Below are 12,593 nucleotides of genomic sequence, written 5' to 3'. Positions count from 1 at the left end.
AGAACCATTGCATTAAGCCTTCTACTGCAACCAGTGGATTGGATCCAGACAGTTGTTCATAGAATAGGTTCATTTAATTCAATTGGATTTAACTAGGAGTAAAGTAAATCCTTTGGATTTCAGTATCCTAAGTATGAATAAATCTGGATTCAAAACAGTAGGGTTTTTTTAAGATCAGGGAGTAAGTCTTTTGGCCTCAAATAATATAGCCAAGCAGAATGTTTTGACATGAAGCCTGCATTCAGAATCCTGCATCTATAGTCTTTATTATCGGTTCCACTGCAGACTGGAATGCTATGCACATTTGAAAACACTATTACAGAACTTCATAAGGAGTTAATGGCCTGCAGCCCAATGCCTTCACTGTCTTTGTTTCTTAAATGTTTTCGGTGTAACAAGTCTTTCCTTTGAAACTTAATTTCCCACAATATACACAACAGTTCTCCCAACTCTTTGTTAGCATGAGTTCAAGCTCCTCCCTATACTAAAATTCTACTTGTTCATCCCTCTCCCTTGTACCAATCTGGCAACACTTTTTTGTTTTCAATACTGTCAAAAAATTTCAAAACAATTTTCAACACTATCTACACTTTTTTTAAAAAAAAATGTGAAGACATTTTTAATGGTTAGCAGTTAGATTTGATCTGCATGTTCTGATACTGTTTGAAATTTAAGCATGGTTCTTTAAAGATTGTTAAAGTTACACAGGTTTTCTTTTGAACAAAATGCTTCTAATCTAAATTGTCTAGAGAGTCTTTATCTAAATACAAAGTCCATGCTATATTTTGTTTGCAAGTGATTAATGATACCCTATAGTTCATGTATTTGGCTGTGAGTAAACAAAGCATGCCTCCATAAATTCTTAAGAATCGTTTTGTCTTCGCTGTTATCATTTCTATCTGGAAATAAAGGAAAATACTCCTATGAAGAGATAGCTATAAAATAAGACCCTCAGTACAATTGCTAAGCCCATCTAGAGGAGACTCATTACTCCACTCATTACTCATTGCTGAATGGGAAATAACACTTATGTGACTATCATAGAATTGCTGGGACTCGTAATTTAATTTTGGCTATACCAATTAATTTCTATAAGTTTTCGGGAGATTCATTGAAGAATACTCAAGAGAAGGGAAGGTCAACAGTGTTTTAGAATTAATCAGTAGAGGAAATATTCCAGTGTCAAGTAAACATTCATAACTGCTGTTATCAGCTTTATAAATATGCAGGATCAGATTTCCACCATCGCTTACAGTCTGATAAATGTAAAGCACTTCTATTTGCATTGCTGAATTGGTCCCAAGGAATACTTCTTAGCTTTCAGGACAAGAAAGGATTGGGAGCTTTCTGGGTCTCAGAAGCAGAATTCTTGAGTTCAATTTGATGAGCACCCTAATGCTAACTATTATCATTGGACAGTCATTCTGCAGTGCCAAAGTAATTGCAATGTTTCTTGGTGCATCAGTAATGTCATCTCTAACCACATGATCCAGCACATCTACAGACAGGGTGACAGAGTGACTCCATTAAACCCACAGGGAGAAAAATCAGTAAATATTAAGCTTATTCATCTTAGAGTAGACACACCAGGTTAATTTGTTGTACTTAAATGTTGTATTGCCATTTGAGTATTTATTAAATGAGTCTTCTTTACTTGAGACTACCAATTAGATTTAAGATTTATAGTACTTGAATTCAAGTGCTACCATGCCACTCTGAACATACATGATTTATCTGATTTTAAAAGGTAAGCATAGAAATGACAGACTACCAGAGATCTCCAGGAAAGAATCCTGTCTAAAACTTCGGAAAGCTGTTGATGCTGCCAGAGTTGAAAAATGCTGGGCTAGATGAAACAAGGATTTGACTCAGTGCAAGAAAGCTTCCTACGCTTAGAATTAATTTGTGGATCAGACATTTAGGTTTAGATGACCATGCATGGGCAAACTTTGGCCCTCCTGGTGTTTTGGACTTCAACTCCCACAAAATAGCAATATCTATAACATACTAACTGTCCTGACTTGGTAGTTACTCCATGAATCATCAGTCATTCTACTTTTGTAGCTGCTTTAAAAAATATTCCATTTTCTCACCCCTCCTTCTACTGTCCCTGTGTCCTTAGCTTACTTCCTTTAATGTAAACTCAGTTGAAAGTCCATTAATAACTTTTGTCATTTTAATCACACCCTGAAGTTGTTTGGCCACATGCACTCCAATTTTCATCTGTGAAATGTGGGGAGTATGACATAGAGTTATATGCAACCCAACAACATACTTATCAATATAGACATTCCTTTGAACATGAATTATAGTCAGCATTGCACCTGCTAACGCAACACCTCCTTCTATTTCTCTGTGGTTTTCCTCCACACCAGCTTAAAGTAATTAAAAAACAATTTCCATCCTTCCATTCAGTTTGGGGTATACTACACTTTAAAGCAGTGTTTCTCAAACTCTGCTCCTCCAGATGTTTTGGACTTCAACTCCCAGAAATCTCAGGCAGCTTAATAGCTGTTAGGAATTGTGAGAACTGAAGTCCACAACATCTGGAGGAGCACCATTTGAGAAACACTGCTTTAAAGAGTTGCTGTCTCATTTTGAATCCTGTGGCTGCCTTCTGCAGAATTCTGGGGTTTGTAGATTAGGAGGCCTAGGACCATTTTGGCTGAGAATATTAAAGGCCCCTCCCTAAAGTTGGAGTTGCGACCTTTTGTAAAGGCGCTCAATACTTGGCTGTTTGGTTGTGCATTTAAGTAAAGTGATCAGATCTAATTTGCCAAATAGTCACTGTTGAATGTTTTTATGTTGTGTAAATGCTATTTTAAATTGTAAGTCGCTCGGAGCACCTTGGTGGAGAGTGACTAATTAAGAAATAAAGTGAAGTGAAGTGAAGAAAACTGCAAAATCGACAGGAGGCGGCCATGGGATTTAAAGTGGCATGCCAGCTCTTTAACAGTAGCATACATGGTCAAACTTTGGTCCTCTGGGTGTTTTGGACTTCAACCCCCACAATTTCTAATAACCAGCAAACTGGCTGTCATTTCTGGGAGTTGAAGTCCAAAAAACACATGGAGAGCCAATGTTTGACCATGCCTGGTATATTGTGATAATCTCATATAATCTTTCATTGATTCTGAAAATGAAAGCATCTCACTATGGTCAAGTACAGCAACCTTCTCATTTCCCAGGCAGTAACAAGCCACACCTAAAAACTGTCAGGCCAACAAATGCTAATCAAGGTGGCCAACTGAAGCATTCACACCTAGCTTCAACAGACAAGAGTTCTTTCTCCCACCCTGGACCTTCCACAGATATATAAAGCCAATTTTCCAGTTCCCAACAAACCTCAAAACCTCTGAGGATGCTTGCCACAGATGCAGGTGAAACGTCAGGAGGGAATGCTTCTAGAACATGGCCATACAACCTGAAAAACCTACAACAACCCAGTGATTCCAGTTATGAAAGCCTTTGGCAATACAACCTTCCTATTGTCTCAGTGTAGTTTATGGAGCTCAGTTTTCTTTGAGATAGCTTTTACTTTTACTTTGCCACCATGTTTTGGTGGAGCTAATCTATATCTATGTAAATATAGATATAGGTGTTGCTAACCTCTTCCCAAAGGAGTAATTCCAATGAAGCCCAGATAGTAATGATACATTCTCACTCATGAAAAGAGGTGCCTTGAATAAGTTCTCATTGTCCATGCCTACCTAGTTCTGCCCAAATGGACTATGAAGTCCAGTTCAACTTTAGAGTTGATGCGAGGCAGTCAATTAGTAAAGGCAACCTATAGCATGCCTATTGCTGGATTGGGATCCTAATTGTTATTCCATTCCATTTTTATGTATGGATAAGTGGAAAAAAACAAGCCATAAATATGTTTGCATGAAATAAAGCATTTGTTGAACTTTAAGATGTTTCTGTGATTTTACACAAACCATTGGTGGTCATTGCTAATCTTCAGAAATCTTGAAGAATGCCACCTTATAGATATATTAAGAAGATCCACATGCATCCCACCCATTCCTTTTTTATTCAATGTTTGAATTTTATTTGTTTAAGAGTTGTAATTTGAATGACATGAAATGATGTGATACTTTAGAGAAATAATTTGTCAAACTCAGTATCAAATTTTGAAAATTTGTTCTTCACATAGGGGCCAGATGGATTACCAATGCCTGGCTGTTGGCAAAAGGTGAGAGTCTGAAAATATTCTTTGTAGTCCCTATATCTCACATACCATCAGGTGTCAATAGATAAAATGTGATCAGACAATTGAGGGGAATGACAAACCATAAGGAATGTTTACATTTGTTCTCCTTTCGCACTTCAGTATCTCAGTCTCTTCATGAAAGTGGAGTTCTCAACCCTCCAGAACAGATTTTCAGGGGTGCGAAGGCTGCAAGGAGAAGGAGAAAATAGTGAAAAATATCTCCTTTCTTTTGTTGATGGGAACTGAAAACACACTTTTTTCCATTTCCCTCTTATCTAGCCACAAAATGTACACACTGTTGAAGCATCCATTTCAGTATTGCAATACTAACCTTGTTCAAATGTCTCTTTTTGTCTTTCTGCAGTGACGAATCTAACTTTGCAAGCATGAAGTTGTGTATATAACGCTCCACCTCTTGTATTTATAGTTGAAAATGGAATCATTGATTTTACAAGTCTGAAAATATGTTTACACATACCTGCTTCTACTTGTTTGCAGTAGTCCATGTGTACATCTATTCCTCACGTACATCATCAATCTGGCAAATATAAACTGTGTGACAAACTTGCAAAATCAAGTATTAGTCTTTCTACAGAGTTTACCTCTGTAGAGTGATTATTCATAGACACTTGTGTTGTTATCTGAATTTTTTCAACTTTTTTTTTGTTTCGGCTTGTGGACCTGCATGGACAGCAAGTGCCATGAATTAGTTTACATGAAATTGTGACCAAATTTCAGCTCAGTGCTATGAAATATACTGTAAATGATTGCAGTTGGAATATAGTGATTTTGTTTCCATATTCATTTGATAAACTCATTATTACTGGGTCATTCCTGCCCTGCTCCCCATTTTCTTGTTCTAACTAAAATCGAAAGCATGACTTGTGTGCCAAAATAGCTTGCTGTGTGATCATCTTGTATGCTTAATGGTTGCTGGCTGTCCAAGTGAATTCAGGCATCTGAACTATTCTTTTTATCATCCCAAGGGAGTTACACCATGGCTCATTGCAAAAAAATGATAAGATGAGGAGTTTAAGACAATGGTCTTGAATTTGGAAGGAATTGCCGTTCCTTCCGATGGTGGATGGCTCTGTCTTCTGGGTTATGAAACCACCTTTGTCGGGAAAAGGTGATACCTGTTCATCAGCCTCCATTTGCTTGTACTGCTCACAGTCACGAGATAGCCATATTGGGTGAATTTCAACACAAGGCCCTGCTGATTATTTAACAAAGAAGAAAAGAAGATCTTGTTTTGTGAGTGGGATGACAAGTTGCAGAGAGATGCCAGATGGATTGTGTGAGGATGGATCTCCGTATCAACTGGAAGATGACGGCTTTCTTCAAGTATTAGTACAATATGCATTTCACATATTGTATTTTGATATTATTCCATGTGGGAAGAATTCTTGACACAAGATACCATAAAATGCCTTCCCCCCCAAATGACGGAACAACAATGACTTTGTATGGCTTGCCATTTGGATTTTAGACATTCTTGATGAAATGGCAACTACTTGTAGGATACTGGGAAATATATTTAATTTTATTTGTTTAATACTTCTGTTTGCTGACTTCTTCTTCATTCATTCTTATGGACACTTACTTTTTGAAGAGCACCCTGGTGTTCACCGCCTTTCAGTACTGTGTTTTTGGAGATCTGTTGAGTCTTTACTGATATAAAGCAAGTTTTTGTCTTTTTTACTTGCTGATTTCTTAACATGTCTTTTTTCCTTCTGCAGTTAATGTATTTTGGGGTCTCATACTCCAGAGGATGTGGAAAAGGGAAAGCAAAAATGGTTATTGTATGAAAGTTGCAGTCCATTGTAAATTTTAGCGCAAATATTTTCTTTTTTCATCTGCAGTTATGCAAATATTTACTTCACAATTGACTCAATTGAATTCACAGTCTAACTTTTGAGTAGACACTGTTAGAGTCCCATTGAATTTTGAACACATCTGTTCAACATTTTTATGTTTAGCTATATATACAAAAGGGACATTTGTAATCATTCTGTGAAAATAATTTATGTTGCATGCTATACTACTTGTTTTAAAGAGTAATTTCATATTTCTATATGTTCATAATTTTTTTAAAGGCTGACCAAAAATTTCATACACAAGTAAAAATGATTTCAAATGGATGTTTTCATTATGCAATCACATTTCTGGAAATAAGCATTGGTTGCCTTCATTATCACGTGAGTTTCCTTTTGAAATAGATTATAAGATAACATTATAAAATGTTAGTTTCCTACTGCTTTGTAGCTGTGAATCAATATGAGATCAAAACCTTACTTATCATTTCTTTAAAATTCAAATTTAATTTTCAGAATGCCAGGGACATTGAAAGGAATTTTTCCCTGTTTTCTTTTTGGAAAAAAAATATCCCTTGGGGATTTTTTTTCCTCATCAGCAGGTTTAACAGTGAAGTTTTTCATCTTAATACTTCTAACCAAAGTTTCAGCAATGTCCTGTGAGCAAAAGAGACCGTGAGGAGGATCAGATGCTCAGGGAAACCAGAAAAAAAAGAATGCTTTTACTAAATACTTTCTTTGCACTCGTGACTTTATTTTTGCTGTTAGCTGCCTCAATTGCAGGATTGATGTTCACAACTTTAGAGAAATGAAATTGGCCAGATGATGTGTGCATGTACATATAAGCATCTATTAATAGGAAAACCAACTTGCAAATGAGATAGTGGACTTTACCTTGTGCAAGGAATCTCCCATTCATTTATGCTCCTGAGCCCCTTTATTCCATCCAAATCTCTTGCAGAGATTTCCCAATCATTTCAAAAGACATTTTGGGGTTATGTGGGTGGCTGAATCATGAACTGAAAATCCATTTTGTCAGTGACGTCTTAGCAGATGAGCACCTCTGAATTTCACTCATAGTCTTCCAATATATTTATCTTTGAATCGCTTCTTTATAATTTGTGATACTTCTTGTTACATTCTGGTGTACACTTAATGCATACTTTTAGATCTGTTCAGATGTTGGACATCATTATGTAAGCAAGGAGCCTGTTAACTGAGCAATACATTCCAAACATAAATTTCCATAAGAGTTTTGTGTTGCAGGACATTAAAGCATAAGTGTTCCCATTTATAACTGCTGGTATTTTAAAACACCAAGGGCACAAGGCTTCCCTGTCTAGGTGCAGCTCCTGCTTATAGTCAGTTCCGTATAGAGGAAAAGAGAGCTCTGTTGGTCCTCTGTACCCCAGCAGACAGGACATCAACAATGGAGAGTCTATGAATGCTTTTTGTATCCCTATTCAACTCTGGATTTTAGTGCTCAAATTTAGCTTAGAATTTGGAAAATTATTTGATTACAGCTAACCATGCTTGCTAGAGAGGATTATTATAGTTGCAGTCCAAAAGTAATGTTTCAAGTTTTTCACTAGCTGTGTTCACATTATATGGAGGGATGTCTAAGAGAACTGCACAGTTTACATTGTTTGTAGTGTCCTACCATCATGTGGCTTGCAAACTGAGGATAAAGAACCAACCACTGTTGAGTTCATTGAGAAGCCCTTGGCACATGAACGAGATGCTCTTGCAAGGAGAAGCATAATAATAAATCCAATCTATCCTTAATGGAACAAATAATTGGGTATCAGTTACTAGTTTCAAAATAAAATTAATCTTGTTTAAGGTGTGGTTATGAATGAATCCTTCTCTGCCCCAGGTAATGCAAGAGATTTTGTCTTGTGCAGAACATGTCCTAGTCTCCCTTGAGTGTGGACAGTCTGTGAGCTGATATAGATACAGCAATTTGTTGTTGTTATGTTCCTTCAAGTCCACTCAGATTTAAGGCATCTCTAGCTGGTTGATAGCAGTCTGCATTCTGCTGGCCCTCAACTACAATGATAACAGGAAATATTAGTAGCCACATTGAGTATCTATACCTGGCAATAGTTGGGTTGTTGTTTTCTTCTCCTTTAATAATTTTCCATTCATTTGATGCATCTGCATAATGCAGGTTACTCATTAATTTGTATTCACTGGAGTTAATTAAAATGCTTTTTGTTTCATGGGAGGAATCAGCAATGTCTTAGTAGATTTGCATTGTCATTTATCACCTGTAGATTTTAAATAAGAACAGATGAGAACGTGGTGTTTGATTCATTAAAGGATCAAATAATGAAACCCTATCACCCATAGGACAACATGTAAGCCCCCCTCCCCTCTAAGGTTGGAAACAGAGCTCTGATTTGAAAAGCAATTATATGCTTTCCTGATTCCAAAAAGTAACCTATTTGTGAAAAGTCTTGAAGAAGAAGATTCAAATTATATCTGTATTTTCTAGGCCATTTCAGGTATGACATAGATGAAGTGGGCAAGGTTTCCATTCTGGGCATTTCTCTCTATATGAAGGGATAATTAGACTAGTAGATCATGGGAATGAAATGGTATAAAAGGATGAAAAGCATAAAATGATGCTTTGGAAATGTCACAGTGCTCCAACTTCAGAATGTTCTGATACAAGACTATACAATCATATTCTGAGCACTTGCAGTGCCTTTGTGTTGTTCTTTAAGGATTATTTTGGTGCAACCAAAAAGCCCCTTCTTTTTTCAGTATTGCTGATTTAGGTTGAACTATTGCAGTTTTAGAAATTTGTAGATTTTATGAAGTGATCTATTTTTCATATCAAACATTGAAAAATGCCCTGAGCTTATTTAAGTTCTGCTTCTCTTGCGTGTGTGACTATTATTTTTCTTTGCATATTCTTCCCAACTATTTTCTGGTGCCAGATTTCATGGATATGTTTTCCTTAACAAAGCTATATAATGTCTGGAAACAACATGTTTCAAATTAACCTTTCTTTAAATGCCACAAGCTTTCCTTTAATCTCCATAAACAGGAGAGTTGTATCTATCCAATTGCCTCAAAGACAGATAATTGTAAAGGATAGGTTAAAACCCACAATCCTTAGATCATTAGTAACTAAACATTTTTTCCTCTAATCTATTTGTAATTTTAGAAATTCTGAAAGTCATTACAAAGACTAGGAGACTAGGTGATCGAGTTCTCTCTGATGTATCTATTCAAAATTAAGGTCATCCTAATTCAAAGACTCCAATTATGTGCCCCAGGCTCTTTTGGGTTCCCCGCCCCCCATTCTGCTGATATAAATACAAGCTGAATGTGCAGATAATATGCTCTGTTTCATTCAAATCATATCCATGTTCATCACCACATAGAAGCTCTATGTGTATATCAAAATCTCCAAGTTATATTTGTTTCTCATTCCCTCATTTTTCTTATGAAAAATATTGAGGAAACAACTCTTTGTTTGCCCATATAATGACTACATGTCCTACAAAGAGGTGTAATACAGTATAGTCTCGCTTATCCAACCTTCATTCATCCAACATTCTGTATTATCCAACACAGTCTGCCTCCTGCCCGGATCCACAGCTGATTTGAAATATTGTGATGTTTTGGTGCTAAATTTATAAATACAGCAATTAGTACATAACATTATCATGTATTGAATTGCTTTTTTTTGTCAATTTGTTGTAAAACATGATGTTTTGGTTCCTAATTTGTAAAATCATAACATAATTGGACGTTTACTAGGCTTTTCTTAATCCCTCCTTATTATCCAACATTTTTGCTTATCCAACGTTCTGCCAGCCCGTTTATGTTGGATAAGCAAGACTCTACTGTTCTTTGTTTCCCAAAGTCAGTGTCATGCATAATAATAAAAAGACTTCAGAATTACAGAGAACAAGAAAGATATCTGCTAGGCTTTACAATTGCATTCTTTTCATTGTTTGTTGGCTTTTTGTTTGTTTTAAATTTAATTTTGGTGCAATAAAAAGTCCCCAAATGCTATGGTTGTTGAAGAACCAAGCAAGCAACAATTCAGTAGTGTACTTGTAGGTCCTGATTCACCATTTGGGATCAATGGATGAAAGTCTGGTCTATATTTGCGTAATGAGAATAATTTGTTTGGTTCGGTTTGTTTTGTATAATATACTGTAATTGTGTGTAATTATTTTTGAGCATAAAAAGTGCACAAATGGTCACACCCAGTCACAAGGTGGGACAGCACACATTGTCTTTGCAAACTTTCTAACCTCCATTATGTGATTTTTGTACAGTTGCATCAATACATCCATATCATTTTGTGTCTTTTTATTTTTCAAACCAAAAGTGACTTTTTAAAAAAGTATGAAAAGTATGCTTTTAACAGTGGTCAGCTATGAGACCTACTTCTTATATCAGTAATAACACCATCATTTTCCTTTCTTTTTATTTATTTTTGTGTTGTCTTTCAGTTTTGATCCAAATGACTTTGAAAACAAGCTATGTTTCTCAAAACATCCAGTATTTTGGGTACATTTTATTTGAAAAAATATGTTTGCCATCTTGATTTCTGACTTTTGATGTCTTGATGTAACAGTATCACCCAAACAAGGGATGTTTAATAAAATGAACCTACCAATATTAGGAGATGGGAGTGCATTGGCATTTTTAAAGTGGTATTTGAAGCAAAATCTGTTTATTATGTGCAAAAATATAATTGTCTTTCTCTGGAGAATAGGGAGCCTTATACAACCTGGAACCCTCGGCATTTACCTCATTACATTGTGTTGAAAATCAGGTCAGTCACATAGTACTGATCTGAGGTGCTCTGAAAGCATTTGACTGGGGAAGACTTTACCGTTGAGGTTGGCCACAATCCCTTGTGCAGTTTATCCTGTGCAAAACCCAATGAAATGAACTGGAGGTAGATTGTTAACAGATTATTGTGTACTTTTCATAGATTTGTGTATGGCTTGCACAGGACCACTTGCTATTGAAATGTGCCTGTTCATTGAGGATATGATGCCATTGTACATGTTTGGGAATTATAGTATCATGCAACTTTGTAACTTTTTTAAAAAAGGTGTATGTATCTATTATATTCTTTTGGAAAATATTATATTTTTATTTGCATTTTTTTACTTTTTTCAAATTGTATGTGTGATTATTTTCATACTTCATAATGGTCTCTTTAGAGGAGAGAACAGCCTGCAATTTTGGGGTGAATTGTCACTATTTGTACGATACATCACACAGGTCATGACTCATGCTGAGCGTCATATCACTGTAAAAAATGGTTGTGTAAATATTTCAAGATTTAAATCACCGTTTCTTATTTGTTACACATCTCTACTTTATTGTGGACTCTAGTTCAGGCTTAATTCAAGACCGAGCATCATCAAATAGTATGAATTGTTTCTTCTTTTTTCTTCTTTTTTTTATTCCCCTGGTTTCTTCTTTTCTTTTTCTATTTTTTCCAGTTATTTGAGTTTTGTATTTGTTTTTTGTTCCTAGCTTGTGAGAAGTTGATCTTCAGAATTATTTTTACACTATTTATGACTTATTTTCATAATGTAAAAAGTGTGTAATTATTAAACTCTTAATCTTACCATTCAGGCTGGTGTGCATTGCTATGAAATCTTTTCTTTGGTCTTTCCAGATCTTAAACATTAGTCTCCCATCTAAAAAAAGGTTACATCTTACACAATTTGGTATTCTCTGAATAGTGCCTTCCTTAATGACGCACTGTGAAAAACGATTAATGTGAAAATGTTATTGGCTTGAACATCTTTTTTCTTCTCAATTACTCATGAATTGCATTAGATAGCAGTTGCCTTTGGCCTAGAATATGGAATTTTATCAATCCACGTCTGCAATATATATATTTAGGTACATATTTGTGAATACAGCAGTGGTTCCCTACATTTTTTTGACCAGGGACAACTTTGACCAGTGACCACTTTGACCAACAGCCACTTTGACCAGGGATCACTCTCCAACATTAGTACCAAAAGGGTTATGGATCAGTTTTTGGTCAACTTTAGATTTGGTTTGGTTATTTGGGATGCTGGTTCAGAAAACTGCATTGGATAGACCACATCAGCTCTAGTTTCTGATACAGAACATATGCCATCCAGTAATTGCCAACTGTTCACCCACAGAAAACCATATTTAATAATCTAGAGCTGATGTGGTCTATCCAAGGTGGTGGGGCTGGTCAGTGACAGGGAAGGAGTAGTGGGCAGCACAGAAGAAGTGGAAATTAAATAAATAAAAAGGAAGGAGGCTCGCAGACTAGATTTTCGTCTTCATGGCCCACTGATAGTCCGTGGCCCTAAGGCAGGTGTCCTCAAACTAAGGCCCGGGGGCCAGATGCGGCCCTCCAAGGTCATTTACCTGGCCCTCGCTCTGGGTCAACCTAAGTCTGAAACGACTTGAAAGCACACAACAACAATCCTATCTCATCAGCCAAAAGCAGGCCCACGTTTTCCATTGAGATACTAATAAGTTTATAATTATTTAAATTGTTCTTCATTTTAATTATTGTATTGTTTTAAGTG

General features: G+C 36.1%; 1 protein-coding gene across 1 annotated transcript in view; it reads left to right on the top strand.

Moving 5' to 3' along the window:
* COL25A1 (collagen type XXV alpha 1 chain) overlaps nt 1-11,644 on the top strand; it is a 362,960-nt gene extending 351,316 nt beyond the window's left edge. Inside the window, exons 37-38 of the mRNA XM_060779107.2 lie at nt 4,157-4,195; nt 5,200-11,644. Of these exons, the coding sequence (XP_060635090.2) occupies nt 4,157-4,195; nt 5,200-5,232 (72 nt within the window). The 3' untranslated portion in view covers nt 5,233-11,644. The remainder of the gene's footprint in view (nt 1-4,156; nt 4,196-5,199) is intronic.
* Nucleotides 11,645-12,593: the final 949 nt, after the last annotated feature.

The sequence above is a fragment of the Anolis sagrei genome, chromosome 5, assembly GCF_037176765.1.
Source record: "Anolis sagrei isolate rAnoSag1 chromosome 5, rAnoSag1.mat, whole genome shotgun sequence".
NCBI lineage: Eukaryota > Metazoa > Chordata > Lepidosauria > Squamata > Dactyloidae > Anolis > Anolis sagrei.
Note: the sequence above shows the minus strand (reverse complement) of the source record. Positions and strands in the feature narration are given on the sequence as shown.